General features: G+C 42.7%; 1 protein-coding gene across 1 annotated transcript in view; it reads right to left on the reverse strand.

Annotated features, from left to right (window-relative positions):
* The window catches only part of LOC100552976 (zinc finger protein 850), a 31731-nt gene extending 13181 nt beyond the window's left edge, over positions 1–18550 (reverse strand). Inside the window, exons 1-7 of the mRNA XM_062969307.1 lie at positions 16923–18550; positions 13007–13087; positions 11850–11975; positions 8376–8502; positions 7211–7324; positions 3590–5231; positions 370–473 (exon numbers count right to left, since the gene is read on the reverse strand). Coding sequence (XP_062825377.1) covers positions 370–473; positions 3590–5231; positions 7211–7324; positions 8376–8502; positions 11850–11975; positions 13007–13051 — 2158 coding nt within the window. The 5' untranslated portion in view covers positions 13052–13087; positions 16923–18550. The remainder of the gene's footprint in view (positions 1–369; positions 474–3589; positions 5232–7210; positions 7325–8375; positions 8503–11849; positions 11976–13006; positions 13088–16922) is intronic.
* Positions 18551–18916: the final 366 nt, after the last annotated feature.

The following is an 18916-nucleotide window of genomic DNA, read 5'->3' on the forward strand; positions in this document are numbered from 1 at the left end:
TATTATTCAAGATACAGCTATTCAGAATACAGCTTAGTCAAATGGTCATTTAAGCCCAAAATATGCATGTGTAAAATAATCCATAAAACAGACTCCAGTTTCTTCAATTTCATCTTCAATTTCTTTTCGTAATCCATATTAATTTTTCTGAGAAGTGCTGGATGGTGGAAACCAAGAGATTATTTTGCTGTAGTGACCAAGTCTCTTCCTAACCTCTGTTGGGATTTATAACTAAATAGGAGGCAATTTAACCAAAAAAGGGCACTCTTCCATAAACATTAATTAGCTGGATCTAAAGCTAAAGCGTCAGTGTTCCTGTTTTACGGTTTCTAATCATAATGCAATCTTGCTCCTTCACATCCTACTTACTGTCTTGTCTCCTTAGCTTTTCCAGCCTGGCTTCTTCTTTTAATTCCTTGACAATTTTCCGCAAGGCATTTGTGCAGTTGTCTGATTTATCTCTTCCCTCCATGCTGTAGATTTAAGACTGTCTGGAAAATTTGCTGCCGGCTCTCAACCTATTTCAATCAGCTTGTCTTTATAACACATCGTAGGATTTGATCTTCTTCCAGATGATTATTTTAAGATGGAAGCTCCATTTATATGCAAATCCAGCTTTTCTTTAATGCTTCTGTAAAAGTATTCCATTTTTTTTCATTCCCACTCCTCATGCACATGCGAGTTGGAAGGGACCTCAAGGGCCATCCAGTCAACCCCATTCTACCATGCAGGAACACACAACCTAAGCATCCCCAACAGATGGCCATCCAGCCTCTGCTTAAAAGCCTCCAGAAAAGACTCCACAATGACACCAGCATAGTCCAATGCCAAACAGCTCCTACTGTAAGGAAATTCTTCCTAATGTTCAGATGGAATCTTTTTCTGCAGTTTGAATCCATTGCTCCGTGTCCTAGTCTCCAGAGTCTCACATACATGTCAAATATTTAAAGATGGCTATCATGTCCCCTCTCTTTTCTCCAAGCTAAACATACCCAGCTCTTTAAGCCGCTCCTCATAGGGATTCATGGTCTCCAGACCTTTGATAATTTTAGCTGCCCTCCTCTGGACACATTTCAGCTTGTTAATATCCCTCTTGAATTGTGGTGCCCAAAACGGGACACAACGTTACTCCAAGGCAGTACAACAAAAGCAAAATAGAGTGAAACTATGACTTCCCTCAATCTAGACCAGTGGTCCTCAGCTTGTGAATCCCTAGATGTTTTGGCCTTCAACTCCCAGAAATCCGAACAGCTGGTAAACTGGCTGGGATTTCTGGGAGTTTTAGATCAAAATACCTGGGGACTCACAGGCTGAGAGCCACGGATCTAGACAATACACTCATACTGATGCAGCACAGAATCTCATCACATTGGCTTTTTAGCTGCAGTATCACGCTGCTGCTTCATGTTCAGCTTCTGCTCTACTAAGACTCCTAGATCCCTTTCATGGGTACTGTTGCCAAGTATCATCCATCCTATATCTGACCATGATGGAAGAAGCCAAAGAGCTTAATCTGTGGCAGCTATATTAACCCATGGGACAGGAAATTTAAGAGGGGACAAAGGGAAAAAGTGGATATCAACAAGAAGGATGAGTTGGAGGGAAAGGTTGCCAAAAGACAAAGAAAATGAGAGGGTAGACATCTGAGACCAGCAGGAAAAAAGAGGCCAAAAGATGGCAGAGAGGTGACTAGAAAGAGCCAAGGAACTACAGTAGAATCTCACTTATCCAACACTCACTTATCCAACGTTCTGGATTATCCAACGCATTTTTGTAGTTGATGTTTTCAATACATCATATTTTGGTGCTAAATTTGTAAATAAAGTAATTACTACATAGCATTACTGCATACTGAACTACTTTTTCTGTCAAATTTGTTGTATAACATGATGTTTTGGTGCTTAATTTGTAAAATTATAACCTAATTTGATGTTTAATAGGCTTTTCCTTAATCCCTCCTTATTATCCAACATATTCGCTTATCCAACGTTCTGCCGGCCCGTTTATGTTGGATAAGTGAGACTCTACTGTATCAGCCCATTTTCCTATACCCCCATGCATGCATTCATCTATTTTGAAAACTTTGAATTTATCCTTACATTCAAAAATACCTCCATTCAAGAAAACTTACTTTGCTATTGTTATGTGCCTTCAAGTAATTTCAGACGTATGGTGGCCCTATTCTAGGGCTCAAAGTATGCGATTCCGGAGTAGGTTTCCATGGCCAAGTGGTTTCCAGAGTCATAATTCAACACTCAAACCATTATGCCATGCTGGCACTAATGACATGATAACTCTGTTCATTTAATGCTGCTGTCATTCTTGTCCCTAGTTAGGGGCCTGGTAGCACTGGTTAGAGCTGCTAGCTGCAGGAAAAGCTGATGACCAGAGGGTCAACACTTCAAAGCCATGAGTCAGGGTGAGCTCTTAACTGTCAGTCCTGGCTTCTGTCAACCTAGCAGTTCAAAAGCATGCAATGCAAGTGGATCAATAAGTACTGCCTCGGCGGGAAGGTAAAAGGACATGCCAGCAAAAAGATCAGAAACAGCAGGCTCCTTTGGCATGGAAAATAGAACAGCACCATCTCCCCATGGCCAGAAGTTGAGTATGGCCTCCAGACGCTGGAAATGGAAAAAGGGGAAGCCCTTTACCTTAAACTGTTAGTATATGCCATCGTTCGTGTAAAAAGGGATTGAATGTTTGCCTTATATGTACTGTAATCCGCTCTGAGTCCCTCCGGGGAGATCAAGCAGAATATAAATAAAGTGTATTATTATTATTATTATTAGTTGGGTGAGATAATGAAGTTCCTGAAAATAACTCAAATTTATGCAGTGATTTTATGGATGGAAGATAAGAGTAATGACACAAACCTTCTGGCAAAAACAGTACCACAATGAAATAATAACAGAGGGGATTAGGTGCTGGTTTATAATACCTATTGTAACACACAACATTGGAAATAATTCCAAGTTAATATTCCACATTCGGAAACTGGAGATAACCATAGCAAATAAAAGGGCAGGAAGATTAAAATGGGCTTTGGGCTGCTGGTATGTAAACTGAACTTCCATCACTAAGGACAAGACACCACACAAAGGGAAGAAATTAAAGAGAAGGCCTGGTGCTTCTATGTTTATCAGAATGTCGAGTTACTCTTCTGTACAAATCTAGTTCAGGCAAGGGCAAACTTTGGCCCTCCAGGTGTTTTGGATTTCAACTCCCGCAATTCCTAACAGCCGGTAACCTGGCTGGGATTCCTGGGAGTTGAAGTCCAAAACACCTGGATGGCCAAGATTTGCCCATGCCTGATCTAGAGGAACAAATACAGGACGAGAGGGAGAAACATGACAAGAGGAAGGAGCATCAAGGAAGCCTTGTCGGGACCGCCTTCCATCTGGAAAACTATGTCCTCTATGTGAAAGACCATACGGATCCAAAATAGGACACCACGCTCAATTACGGAACCACCACCAGGACTCTACCCTTGGAAGACATTCATACTCAGCCAGGAGTGATAGTCTATGATATGATGGACAACTTGATGTTTGGCAAGACTAAACTGGGAAGCAAACATTTTCCACACTGCTAGGATGACTGTGGTTCCTTTCTGGCATGGATTATTTGATGCTGCACCAGGTGAGAACTGAGTGCGAAGCATTTCCCACACTTCTGGCATTTATACGGCTTCTCTCCTGTGTGGAGTTTCTGGTGGCCAACCAGTGAGGAATAAGCAGCAAAACATCTCCCACACTCCTCACATTTGTAGGGTTTCTCTCCTGTGTGCACTCTCTGGTGGATCACAAGCTGTGAGCTGCGAGAAAAACACTTCCCACAGTCCTGGCACTTCCACGGCTTCTCTCCCGTGTGGACTCTGCGGTGTGTCACGAGGGCAGACTTGTGCACAAAGCTGTTTCCACACTCCTCGCATCTGAAGGGCTTCTCTCCTGTGTGCAGCCTTTGGTGCCTCAGCAGCGGTGCACTGAGAGCAAACCGTTTGCCGCATTCCTGGCATTCGTAAGGTTTATCCCCTGTGTGGGTTCTTTGGTGATACACAAGGAGAGAATTCAGAATAAAACACTTCCCACATTCCTGGCATTCATAGGGTTTCTCACCTGTGTGGAGAGAAGAGTGGTGCATGAGGATTGATTTCCGAGCAAATTTTTTCCCACATTCCTGGCATTCGTAGGGTTTCTCTCCGGTGTGAACTCTCTCGTGTCTCACAAGTTCGGCCTTGGAAGCAAAATCTTTCCCACATTCCTGGCATTTGAACGGTTTCTCTCCTGTATGGAGCCTCTGGTGTGTCACAAGGTATGCCTTGTAAGCAAAACCTTTCCCACATTCCTGGCACTTATACGGTTTCTCTCCTGTGTGGGTTCTCTGGTGAGTCGCGAGATTGGAGCTGTAAACAAAACGTTTCCCACACTCCTTGCATAGGTACGGTTTCTCACCACTGTGGCCTCTCAGATGCCTAACAAGTTCAGTCTTGGAAGCAAAACATTTTGTACACTCCTTGCACGTGTACGGCTTCTCTCCTGTATGGACTCTTCGATGCCTCACGAGATCAGACCCAGAAATGAAACCTTTGCCACACTCTTGGCATTTGTAAGGTTTCTCTCCTGTGTGGACTCTTTGATGTATCAGGAGGTCAGCCTTGGAAACAAACCATTTCTCACAATCCTGGCATTTGTATGGTTTCTCCCCTGCATGGATTCTCTGGTGTATCACAAGGTAGGACTTAGAAGAAAACCATTTCTCACATATGTCACATTTGTATGGTTTCTCTCCTGTGTGAACTCGTTGATGGGTCGCAAGATCTCCCTTGGAAGCAAAGCATTTTTCACATTTCTGGCATTTAAAGGGTTTCTCCCCTGTGTGGACTCTCTCATGTCTAATAAGGTAAGCTTTACGTGCGAAACATTTCCCGCACATCTGACACTTCAATGGCTCTTTTTCACTTTGGAATTTCCCATCTCTTGAAAGATGTGAACTGCCAACGAAATATTTCCCAGAGTCTTCCAATTCAGATCGTTTTTTCTCATTGTGGACACTGCTGCGAACCAAAAGAGCCATCTTTTGGGCAAGATGTTTCCCCAAAATGATGGAGTTGTAAGTATTCCTTCTGCTATAACGTTCTTCTTCCAGGTGGGTTCGCCAGTGCCTTGCAAGATCCAATCGGTGTTTAAAACACTTCTCACACTTGGGACAGATGTATGTTTGGCTGCAGTTATCTGCAAGACACAGGATAGATGGGGAGGGGGACACACAAAACAATGTTAAAATATGCAAGAGTGTATAAGTCTAGAAATTTTACTCAAAAAACTGGCCCTCAAAACCTGGACAGATTTATTCATAGATCAGCCTAAGTATTTTATCTTCATTATTGGCAAGAAAAGGAACCATCCCCTTCTCTGAGTGGTGAAAGGAGAGAGTATAAATGAAAAACTAACCCCTGTTTATTTTCTCTGTCATGGCACCACTTCTGGTCTGGATGGGAAAATATCAGCTTCAGCCAGGGCAGCTGACCTTTGAAGAAGCATTGGCGTTTCCCCCTATCAGCAAAATGACCCTCAATTCACCCACAGGTCATACCTGTATCAATACTTTTGGCTCCAAAGCCTGCCCTCAACCTATACATGAAGTTGACTAATACACAAGTCCATACAGTAATTAATTTGCTAGCTTTTTCTACTGGTGTAGTTTAACTCATTAGGTTACTTTTTATTTATTTATTTACAGTATTTATATTCCATTCTTCTCACCCCAAAGAGGATTCAGGGCGGATCACAGAACATACACATACGGCAAATATTCAATGCCGTTTTTATACACAAACAAGACAGACAATTGAACACAGAAGGAACATTTGGCAAGTAACTGAAGTGCTGGAGCCCCCGGTGGCACAATGGGTTAAACTATAGAGCTGCTGAACTTGCTGACCAAAAAGTTGGTGTGTTGAATCTGAGGAGCAGGGCGAGCTCCCATTGTTAGCCCCAGCTTCTGCCAACCTAGCAGTTCAAAAACATGCAAATGCGAGTAGATCAATAAGTACCACTCCTGCAGGAAGGTACTCCATGCAGTCATGCCAGCCACATGGCCTTGGAGGTGTCTACGGACAACGCCGACTCTTCAGTTTAGAATTGGAGATGAACAACAACCCCCAGAGTCGGACATGATTAGACTTAATGTCAAGGGAAAATCTTTACCTAAAATCAAGTGCTGGAATTGAGGGATATAAAGAAAAAAACCAGTACTGGAGCCTCCCTCTCTAGAGTTTTTAAGCAGAGGCTGGATGGCCATCTGTTGGGGATGTTTTGATTGTGTGTTCCCGAATGGCAGGGGGTTGGACTGGATGGCCCTTGAGGTCTCTTTCAACTCAATGATTCTATGAAAAATGAAATAGTGGGAGACTGGTCTGTTTGCTTAAGATTCAAGCAGTATGGCTCTTGAGAGAATGTCATGCCCTTTTGACCGGAAAGGTTGGTGTTCTCATATCATATTATGGACCTGTCTGTCTTTCTGCGGAGCATGGATATATAGTGATTCTTCCATTCTTCTCCTCTATTAATTTTTTCCTGGTTAAGGTACATACCACTGCTCCAACAGTACTAGGTACTTGGATAGTTAAATAAATATTCTTCTCAATTCATTTCTGTCTTCCCCATTTCTGAGTCACCACTGGGGAGATGGGGCGGGATAGAAATAGTCTTATTCAGTCATTCATTCATTCCCCATACATTCTGCTTTCCACACACCACTCAATTCAGTGCATCACATGGTTTGTGGGGATTAGTGATTAGTGTCAGGGTTTGAATCTAGAATTCCCATGAATACTAACATCTTTGGATTCTCAAGGCCTTTTATATTTAAAAGCATAGTAAAATGTCAAATGTTCTATAAAATGGCACAATCAACGCTTTTCAGAATTTTGTTTAAAAATATTTTCAGTGTGTGAATGGTTGAATTTGTAAATGCTGAACCCATGGGTAATTGTGAGAAACGGGTTGGCTTTTAAGTTAGGTGCACCCAAGGTTAGGAAATAGTTTAAAGCATTACTAGAAAGTTGCTACAGTGGCAGCATAATAGGTCACTTTGCCATAAATACTCACAGAAACACTACAAGAAGGCATATGAAAAGATCAGAGTAAGGAGAGTATGTTTAAGCATTGCCAGATGGGTTTTACATCAGAATTGTGTTAATTTGTCTTACCCAATAAATGGCCTGATCTGATATCAGAGTTTTCCACTTCACCCCCGTCCTGGGCATCTGGCACCCACGGCTCTCTCTTCTGCTCCATCTGAGAAATGAGCTCTGGCTTTGGGACTGGAATTCAAAGTGAAGAAAGGATAAAACACTAAGACAGAATTGGGACTAATCAAGAAAGCTGCACGGTACATTTAAAGGATACACACACACACACACACATATACATATATATATGTCTCCTTGCAACTGGGCTCTTGAGGAGCCAAATCATTTGCTAGTGGTTTCTTTTCTTCTTAAATGGGGAGAACATGCCACAAGCATTTCTTGACTGTGCATTTTCTCCCTAACTTCCCATCAGCAAGGATAGTAGCAAGGAACCCATATCAGTGCTTGGTGCTCAGCTGCATTTTTTTAAAAAATCAGTACATCTTGAGCAAAGCATCATCAGGAACCACTACATTAGTTAGTTCTACAGTTCGCCATCCACATTTATGGGTTTAGGTTTTGTGGATTTGATTATTCACAGCTTTGTAATATGTCGTCTCTAGGAGTCTCTAGGTCCTCCAGGACAACACTATGGTCAAATTCTGCTGAAAGTTGATCAAAGAATTGGCCTGGAGGACCTAACAATTCTAGAGTTATTCCCGCAAGAAAAAAATAGTACTACCCTTTAGCCATTTCTGGTTTTTTTTTCTCATCCACAAACGTCCTCTGCCCCTAATCCCCATGGAAGACCTACCATATTGCTTTTTCTTCCCCAAACATCACAGAAAATTGCCTTGCCATCAGGCAGGTTGCCACCAGTCAGATGGCAAGACTATTCATTTTGGACGCAAAACACATATTTTCCTATGTTTTTCCATCTGATCACTCAGAAGAAGGCCTAACACACCACAGACAAGACAGCGAGGGGTTTTTACACTAGATCTCAGGCAACAAAATGTCTGTAGATCAGTGGTTCTCAACCTGTGGGTCCTCAGGTGTTTTGGCCAGCAACGTTACCAGTTTACCAGCTAATAGGGATTTCTGGGAGTTGAAGGCCAAAACATCTGGGGACCCACAGGTTGAGAACCACTGCTGTAGATGATTCTTACTCCAGCTGAGCCCATAGATAATAGCAGATGTATGAGAGAGTGGAACAAACAACCTCGTTATTTACTTAACTTACCAAGAGAGGATACATTCTCATAGTTCTCCATCATCACCTCTCTGTATAAAGCCATTTGTTTTGGATCCAGTAGGTTCCATTCCTCCTTAGTGAAATATACAGCCACATCCTCAAAGGTCACTGGTTCCTGAAAGTATTAAGCAGCCCATGTTTGTGTGACAAACCATGTCATAGCAAAGATCTTCCAAAACATCTCTCTCTCTCTCTCTCTCTCTCTCTCCCCCCCCCCCCCCCCGGCATTTTCCTCAGCTAAAAATGTATGGTAACATGGACATTATCATCATCATCACCATCCACCTTTAAAAGGAAAGAAGGCAAATTAATATGGCGCCAGTGTGGTATATAGTGTTTTTAGTGTTGAACTATGACTCTTTAAGATTCTCAAATCCTTATTAGGCTATGAAACCCAGTTGTTTTTTTTTGTGTGTGTGTCAGGAGTGACTTGAGGAATTGCAAGTCACTTCTGGTGTGATAGAAATGGCCATCTACAATCAAGTAGACTAAGAAAGACCATATGATTTGGGCTGCTGTGAGTTTTCCGAGCTGTATGGCCATGTTCCAGAAGAATGTTGTAATTGGCCACCTTGATTAGAACTGAATAGCCTTGCAGCTTCAAAGCCTGGCTGCTTCCATGGTTTCCTTCTTTCTGTTGAAATTGTCCACATGCTTGTAGCTGTCAATGGCTTCTCTGTGTAGTCTGACATGGCAGTTGTTAGAGTGGTCCACCATTTCTGTGTTCTCAAATCATATGCTGTGTCCAGGTTGGTTTATTTATTTCTCACATTTATATCCCGCCCTTCTCACCCAAAGGGATTCAGGGCGGCTTACAACAGTGGCAACAATTAGATGCCCATACAAACCAATATAAAACAGCACATAAAACAGTTAAAACTATTAAAATACATTATGAATTAATAATATACATTTCAAACATAAAATCAGATCTGTTCTTCCTCATGCTTTGTCCATAGTTCAGTCCAGGGGTCCTCAAACTTTTGAAGCAGAGGGCCGGTTCACTATCCTTCAGACTGTTGAGGGGCCGAATTATCATTTGAAAAAAAAAATACAAATTCCTATGCATACTGCACATGTCTTATTTGTAGTGCAACAACAACAACGAAAGAACAATACAATATTTAAAAATGAAAACAATTTTAACCAACATAAACCTATCAGGATTTCAATGGAAAGTGTGGGCCTGCTACTAACCAATGAGATAGTCAAGTTAATTAGGACTGTTTTTGTTGTGTGCCTTCAAGTCATTTCAGACTTTGGCCGAGCCTAAGTCTAAAAATAATTATTTATTTACTGCATTTATTTACTACATTTATATCCCACCCTGAAGGGGACTCAGAGCAGCTGTATGTACATACAATATATTATATTATTAGCATAGCACAATATTAGCATTATATATTACTATATTGAACTATACCGCTATACTATTATATAATACATAATATATAACATATAATTAATATTATTATATGGTATTATTATTAGTATTATATTGTATAACATTATAATATTATTATCAATATTATATGTATATACAATATATTATATTATTAAAACTGATATAAAAATATTATATTATAAAACTGAGGGCGGGGGCCAGGTAAATGACCTTGGAGGGCCGCATCCGGCCCCTGGGCCTTAGTTTGGGGACCCCTGGTTCAGTCCGTGTCATTTTCACCATTTATTGATTAAAAGCCTGGGCACACAGCCATGTTTTTAAGGCTTTTCTGAAGCCCAACAGAGTTGGAATTTGACGCATCTCTCTTGGGAGGGTGTTCCACAGCCGGGGAGCCATCACCGAGAAGGCCCTGTCCCTCGTTCCCACCAGCCGCGCCTCCAAGGCAGGTGGGACCGAGAGCAGGGTCTCTCCAGATGATCTCAGGGATCTTGCTGGCTCATAGGAGGAGATACGTTCGGACAAGTAGATTGGGCCAGAACCGTTTAGGGCTTTATAGGTCAAAACCAGCACTCTGAATTGGGCTCGGTAGCATATCAGCAGCCAGTGGAGCTGGCTTAACAAGGGGGTGGTGCGCTCCCTGTAAGTCGCCCCAGTTATTAATCTGGCTGCCGCCCGTTTTACTAATTGGAGCTTCCGGGCTGTCTTCAAAGGCAACCCCAAGTAGAGGGCGTTGCAGTAGTCCAAAAGGGATGTAACCAGAGCGTGGACCACCATGGCCACGTCAGACCTCCCAAGGAACGGGCGCAGCTGGCGCACAAGTCTTAGATGTACAAATGCTCCTCTGGCCACTGCTGAAACCTGGGGCTCCAGGCTCAGCGATGAGTCCAGGAGAACCCCCAGACTGCAAACCTGTGTCTTCAGGAGGAGTGCAACCCCATCCAACACAGGCTGTAACCCTATTCCCTGTTCAGCCCTACAACTGACCAGGAGGACCTCTGTCTTGGCTGGATTCAATTTCAATCTGTTCTCCCTCATCCAGTCCAACACAGCGGCCAGACACCGGTTCAGGACCTGAACAGGCACCTTAGTGACAAGTGGAAAGGAGTGACAGAGCTGGCCATCATCTGCGTACAGATGACACCGCACTCCGAAACTCCGGATGATCTCTCCCAGCGGCTTCATGTATATGTTGAACAACATGGGGGACAGTACTGACCCCTGCGGGACCCCACAAGACAACAGTTGTGGGGACGAGCAGGTGTCCCCCAATAACACCATCTGGGAACACCCCTCCAGGAAGAACCGGAGCCACTGCAAGACAGTGCCTCTGAGCCCCATCCCAGCGAGGCACCCCAGAAGGATACTGTGATCGACGGTATCGAAGGCCGCTGAGAAGTCCAGCAGAACCAGCAGGGACACTCTCCCCCTGTCCAGTTCCCGGCATAGATCATCGACTAAGGTGACCAAGGCTGTCTCGGTATCATGCCCCGGCCTGAAGCCAGACTGCGCCAGATCCAGAAAACCAGTGTCATCCAAGAATGCCTGGAGTTGTGCGGCCACCACACGTTCCACGACCTTGCCCAAAAAGGGGAGATTGGAAATAGGCCGAAAGTTCTCCAATTGAGTGGAGTTTATCAAGTGATCTGCTATGGTTGACTTCTCTGGTTGAGTTAGTCTGCAGTTAACACCTCTCAACAAAGGATTCCCCCAGGCAGGAAAGTCAAGCTTTGAAGCTACCAATGCTAATCAAGCTGGCCAACTGCAACATTCACACCTGCCTCAAGCAGACAAGAGTTCTTTCTCCCACTCTGGACCTTCCACAGATATACAAACTGCACTTGCCTAGTTTCCAACAGACCTCACAACCTCTGAGGATGCTTGCCAAAGATGTGGGCTAAACGTCAGGAGAGAATGCTTCTGGAACATGGCCACACAGCCCAGAAAACTCACAGCAACCCAGTGATTCCAGCCATGAAAGCCTTTGACAACACAATGTCAGATTCCCTTATGCAAAAGCAGGCTGGAAATTCAATGACAGAGAGTGTGTGGATACTAACCTGAACGAAGTGTATCTTTCCTGGCCTTTCCATCACCGCTTTGTCCAAGGAGAAGGGTTTTAACAGAGACCAGCTTTTCTCCTGAAGACTGGAAAGCAAAAGACCCTCTCGGGAGTCACACAGAACCTGCAGAAGACACCAATGTAAGACTTGTTCTATGTGTGGAAATTCTTATCCTGTTGGCTCTTGGTTCTGTACAGGATGAATTTCCCTTATGTGAAATGCTTGGGACCAAAGGTGTTTTAGATTTTGGATTACCTATATTTGCATATATATACACAGTCCCCAAGTTGCAGACACCCAACTTACAAATGACTCATAGTTAAGAAGGGGGCTGAGACAATAGGAAGTGAGAGAAATTTTACCCCCTGAAAGAGTTATCATGGGGAAAAGGTGTCTCCACTGAAGGTTCATTACCAATCCTTGTTTACACAACAAAGCAAAATTTTCAAAATCCAATGATCACAGGGACAGAAAGTGAGGTGAAATCTTCTGAACAGGAGCACAGACAGCAAAACAAACACCACAGAGTGTTCACCCTTCCCTATGCTATCCAAAGTGCTCTCTATATATATCAGTGGTTCCCTACCTTCTTTTGACCAGGGACCATTTTGACCAGGAACCACTCTCCAAGATTAGTACTAAAAGGGCTACAAATCAGTTTTTGCTATTTGTGTTTTTGTTCATTGGCATATCTTTGTCCCTAACCGTTCAGACATACCTAGGTACATCAGGTACACCTAGTTGCCTTGCATGAATACCATTTTCCCAAAAGCTTATGATTCTAACAGGTGATACGTTTCTACCAAGAGGTTATGGCATCATTTTTCAAAAGGTTGTGACTTCTTACAAGGTCATGCCTTTCCAAAGATCATAAAATCTCCAAAAGGTTATGGAGATTCCAATTTTCCAAAATTCGTTTCATATACACCATATACACTTTGCCTGAAAGTAATCTTGTATATTAGTTTTATTAATATAATTCATAAAACCAAGTTTGTGTACTCTGAACCATCGGAACACAAAGGTGTCCCTCTCTAAAATGCCTGTGTGTACAATTTGTGATTTCAAATTATTTCTGTTTTTGCATAAGAAAGGCTCAACCTCTACCTCTCTCATCCAGAAAAAATCTCTTGGAGTGCCATAAAACCTCCTACCTGAACTGTTTCTGCATCAGCCCTTTTCTCTCCCTTTCTTTTCATCTTTTGGGATTTGAGAGGAAGACTCCACTGTGTACCCTGTGAATAGAAGAGAGAGGTAAAGAAAGAAGGTTGCTTGGAGAAAAAGGCCCGAGATCGAAGCACCAGTGAGCAACAAAGATGTCCCATTCTGGGTTGCTGTGAGTTTTCCAGGCTGTATAGCCATGCTCCAGAAGCATTCTCTCCTGTTGTTTCGCCCTCATCTATGGCAGGCATCCTCAGAGGTTGTGAGGTCTGTTGGAAACTAGGCAAGTGGAGTTTATATACAGTATCTGTGGAATGTCCAGGGTGAGAGAAAGAAGTCTGGTCTGCCTGAGGCAAATGTGAATGTTGTAATTGGCCACATTGATTAGCACTGAATACTCTTGCAACTTCAAAGCTTGGCTGCTTCCTGCCTGGGGGGAATCCTTTGTTGGGAAGTGTTAGCTGGCCCTGATTGTTTCCTATCTGGAATTCCCCTGTTTTCAGAGTGTTGTTCTTTATTTACTGTCCCGATTTTAGAGTTTTGTAATACTGGTAGCCAGATTTTGTTCATTTTCATGGTTTCCTTCCTGTTAATAATAATAATAACAATAAGAATAATAATAATAAACTTTATTTGTACCCTGCTCTATCTCCCCAAGGGGACTCAGGGTGGTTTCCAATATAAGTAACAAAATGGCAAACTTTCAATGCCGAAAACAGACAATGATAAATCAAATCAAAACTGTGGATAAAACAATCTCAAAATAAACGTATAAAACTAAATTAAAATATTACATAATTGAACTTAAATAAACATAATTAAATAGTATATTTCGCTAAGCTCAGTCATCAGTGATAAATATGAGCCAGCGAGAGAATTAAGATAAGTCTCCACAAAAAAATGAATAATAATTAAAAAAAATTTTAAAATCTGAAAATAAAATAAAAATAAAAATAAAAGTCCTCACTAAAGCCCAGAAGGAACAGAGTTGAAAGTTGAGCGTTGGCAGAGAAGCCAGCAGCCCCAATCCAAGCCAAGCCTGGTTTTAGTACTAAGATGATGGTGAAAGGGGGGGGGGGGGTAAAATGCCCCAGTATAGTTGTCCTATAAGGTATCAGTGACTTGAAATAACTTCAGGCTATGGCTACCTAGCGATTAGGTCACAGCACAGTAGTGGTAAATGGTGCTGATGGTAGAATGGCTCTGCCGCACCAACCTCTCCAGGTCAATGCTGGGCAATGGGAGGGAGGCTGCATGGAGTGCATCTCAGAAAATCTGCCAACCGCTAGTCAGCTGGCCAGCTGATGGAAAAGGTTACCCTGGAGCCATTAAAGATGGGGAGGGGGGGTCTTTCAGCGGATGCTGGAGAGTGCCTGGTTGGTAGGTTGTATGAAGTTCACCTTGATTTGGGGGAGTTGTAGTTCAAATAACAAGTTGTAGTTGTAGCAACAAGGCAGCAGGAGATGACGGGATCCCAGCTGAGTTGTTTAAAATCTTGGAAGGTGATGCTGTCAAGGTGATGCATGCCATATGCCAGCAAATATGGAAAACACAAGATTGGCCATCAGATTGGGAAAAAATCAATTTATATCCCCATACCAAAAAAGGGAAATGCTAAAGAATGCTCAAACTTCCGTACAGTGGCACTTATTTCCCATGCCAGTAAGGTAATGCTCAAGATCCTGCAAGGAAGACTCCAGCAATACATGGAGCGAGAGTTGCCAGATGTCCAAGCTGGGTTCAGAAAAGGCAGAGGAATGAGAGACCAAATTGCCCATATCCGCTGGATAATGGAGGAAGCCAGGGAGTTTCAGAAAAACATCTACTTCTGCTTTATTGACTATTCTAAAGCCTTTGACTGTGTGGATCATAATAAACTGTGGCATGTACTTGGTGGTATGGGGATACCAAGTCACCTTGTCTGTCTCCTGAGAAATCTGTATAAAGACCAAGTAGCCACAGTGAGAACAGACCACGGAATAACAGACTGGTTCAAGATTGGGAAAGGAGTGCGGCAGGGCTGCATGAGTTAAAATTGCTGGAAGAAACATTAACAACCTTAGATATGCAGATGATACCACTCTGGTGGCCGAAAATGAGGAAGAGCTGAGGAGCCTTATCACCAAGGTGAAAGAAGAAAGTGCAAAAGCTGGGTTGCAGTTAAACGTCAAGAAAACCAAGATCATGACAACTACACCTATTGATAACTGGCAAATAGAGGGAGAAAACGTGGAGGCAGTGACAGACTTTATATTTCTAGGTGCGAAGATCACTGCAGATGCAGACTGCAGCCAGGAAATCAGAAGACGTTTACTTCTTGGGAGGAGAGCAATGGCCAACCTTGACAAAATAGTGAAGAGCAGAGATATCACACTGGCAACAAAGGTCCGCATAGTCAAAGCAATGGTATTCCCCATAGTAACCTATGGATGCGAGAGCTTGACCATAAGGAAGGCTGAGCGAAGGAAGATAAGACGCTTTTGAACTCTGGTGCTGGAGGAAAATCCTGAGAGTGCCTTAGACCGCAAGATAATGCAACCAGTCCATCCTCCAGGAAATAATGCCCGAATGCTCACTGGAGGGAAGGATATTAGAGGCAAAGCTGAAGTATTTTGGCCACATCATGAGGAGACAGGAAAGCTTGGAAAAGATCACGATGCTGGGAAAAATGGAAGGAAAAAGGTAGAGAGCCGACCAAGGGCAAGATAGATGGACGGTATCCTGGCTTGACCTTGAAGAAACTGGGGGCGGTGACGGCCAACAGGGAGCTCTGGCGTGGACTGGTCCATGAGGTCACGAAGAGTCGAAGACGACTAAACGACTGAGCAGCAGTAGTTCACCTACATCCAGAGAGCACTGTGAACCCAAACACGGATGGATCTGGACCAAACTTGGCACACATACCTGATATGCCGAAATTTGATTACTGGAGGGATTTGGGAGGGAACGGGTCTTCCTTCCTGGGAGTTGTAGTTCACCCACAACCAGGGAAACTCTGACCTCCACCGATGATGGACCTGGTCCAAAATTGGCACACAGAACCCCCATGACTAACTCCACCAACTGGAAGGGTTCGAGGGGACTGACGCACCATAGTGGGAGTTGTAGTTTACCCTAAAGCCAGAGAGCACACTGAACCCCACCAATGATGCATCTAGAGGACACTTGCCCAACGTAACAAACTGATGGAGTTTCTCGGAGTTCACCTGGCATGATGTCAGTTGTAGTTCATCCACAACCTGATGCATTTTGTACAATTAAAAACTGACTTTTTCAAATAACCCGAATAACACCGGGTGCCCAAGCTAGTAGTAAAATAAAAAAAACACAGATGCTAGAACAAAACATTAAAACAACCCCGCTGTTATTCAAATATTATAATATAACATTTCAATTCCAGGTTCTATTCTACTACTTTCTGTGCTACTACCATGTTTCCCCGAAAATAAGACAGTGTCTTATATTAATTTTTGCTCCCAAAGATGTGCTAGGTCTTATTTTCTGGGGATGTCTTATTTTTCCATGGAGAAGAATTCACATTTATTGTTGAACAAAAAATGAACATTTATTATATACTGTACAGTAGTTGTCACCACAAACCAGCATAACCAGACAAACTGTGAATCCTATCAAGAATTTCTTGTTACTACCACTATTTCCAAGTACAACAATCTATTGTACGTATATTTACCAATCCTGTATGCTCTGGTTCTGTTCAGCAGGCATGCTTCCAAACAAAAACTTTGCTAGGTCTTACTTTCAGGGGAGGCCTTATATTTAGCAATTCAGCAAAACTTCTACTAGGTCTTATTTTTCGGGGATGTCTTATTTTAGGGGAAACAGGGTAGTTGCATCAATTTCTGCTAAATATAGATCATATCAACATATTTAAAATCAACACATACTCACTAGTTATATCAGTACAATGTCAACATCTGGCTGCTTCTGGCACCTTTTCTGCCTCTCAAGCGTTCTCTATTCTCCGGCTCTTGCTTGGGAAGGAAGGAAGGAAGCCTTTTCTTGCTGCACCCTTTCTCCTGCATTCCTAAAGGCCTTGACTTCCGCTTCCAGTCACGTGTTTGAAGCCAAAATAGTTCTGGCAAGGAAAGCTTGTAGCCTGCCACCTGGAGGCGGTTTGGTGCATTTGTTCCTCCTGGGAAAATTGGGAGAGGAAAAAAGGAGGAACCTGCCATTTCTAGATGTTCTGGTCATCCGCAAACCCAATCAACAATTGGGCCACACAGTTTACAGAAAACCTACACACACAGATAGATACCTTCATAAAAACTCCAACCATCACCCAAGTCAAAAAAGGAGCACAATCAAAGCCCTGACAGACCGTGCACAAAGAATCTGCGAACCTCACCTCCTCCAAGGTGAACTCAACCACCTAAACTGGGCTCTACAGGCCAATGGATACTCCACCACAGACATCAGAAGAGCTGCAAGGCCAAGAACAAGCCATGAGAGTCAAGACAAAGATCCACCCAGAGGAAAGGTGTTCTTACCATACATCAAGGGAACTACTGACCGCATAGGGAAGCTGATGAAGAAGCACAACCTACAAACTATCTACAGACCCACGAAGAAAATCCAACAAATGCTACGGTCAGCGAAGGACAAGAGGGATCCTCTCTCTTCTGCAGGAGTCTACCGGATACCATGCAGCTGTGGACAAGTCTACATAGGGACCACCAAACGCAGCGCCCAAACAAGAGTCAAAGAACATGAAAGGCACTGCAGACTAATTCAACCAGAGAAATCAGCCATAGCAGAGCATTTGATGAACCAGCCTGGACACAGAATACTATTTGAGAACACAAAAATGCTGGACCATTCTAACAACTATCATGTCAGACTACACAGAGAAGCCATTGAAATCCACAAGCATGTGGACAACTTCAACAGAAAGGAAGAAACCATGAAAATGAACAAAATCTGGCTACCAGTATTACAAAACTCAAAAATCAGAACAGTAAATAAAAAGCAATACTCTGAAAACAGAGGGTTTCCAGACATGAATCAACCAAGGGCAGTTAACGACTCTAAACAAAGGATGCCCCAGAGGCAGGAAGAAGACAGCAGATAAGCTTTTCAATGCTAATTTAAGTGATTAACTACACTACATTCATACTGACCTCTCTCACCCTAGACTTTCCACAGATATATATTAACCTCTTTGCTTAGTTTTCTCCATACCTCACAACCTCTGAGGATGCCTGCCATAGATGTGGGCGAAACGTCAGGAGAGAATGCTTCTGGAACATGGCCACACAGCCCGAAAGACATACAACAACCCTGTGATCCCGGCCATGAAAGCCTTCGACAACCTATTTTTTGTTTTGATTTTTTTTTAACCTTGTTAGAAATCTTTATGAGATATTAAGTAGCTCTTCACTATTCGGAGTTTCTGATTCTCTTTTAAAAAATTAACAGCACACCCCCTTGAGTTGTTTGATTATTCATAATAAATACAGTAGAGTCTCACTTATCCAACATTCGCTTATCCAACGTTCTGGATTATCCAACATAGTCTGCCTCCTGCCCGGATCCACAACTGTTTCTCTAGGCAGCAAGGACTGAACTTTTTACCAATTTAATTTTCGACAATGATGTTTCTGTAGGTTCATTTTATGCAGTTCTATCTTTATTTGTAGTCAATTTGTTAGTAGCCAATGTTTTTGTAGTCAGTGTTTACAATACATTGCAATGTTTTGGTGCTAAATTCGTAAATACAGTAATTACTACATAACGTTACCATGTATTGATCTGCCTTTTCTGTTGACTTGTTGTAAAATATATTTTGTTGCTTAATTTGTAAAATCATAATATAATTTGACATTTAATAGTCTTTTCCTTAATCCCTCCTTATTATCTAACATTTTTGCTTATCCAACATTCTG

The sequence above is a fragment of the Anolis carolinensis genome, chromosome 2, assembly GCF_035594765.1.
Source record: "Anolis carolinensis isolate JA03-04 chromosome 2, rAnoCar3.1.pri, whole genome shotgun sequence".
Lineage (NCBI taxonomy): Eukaryota > Metazoa > Chordata > Lepidosauria > Squamata > Dactyloidae > Anolis > Anolis carolinensis.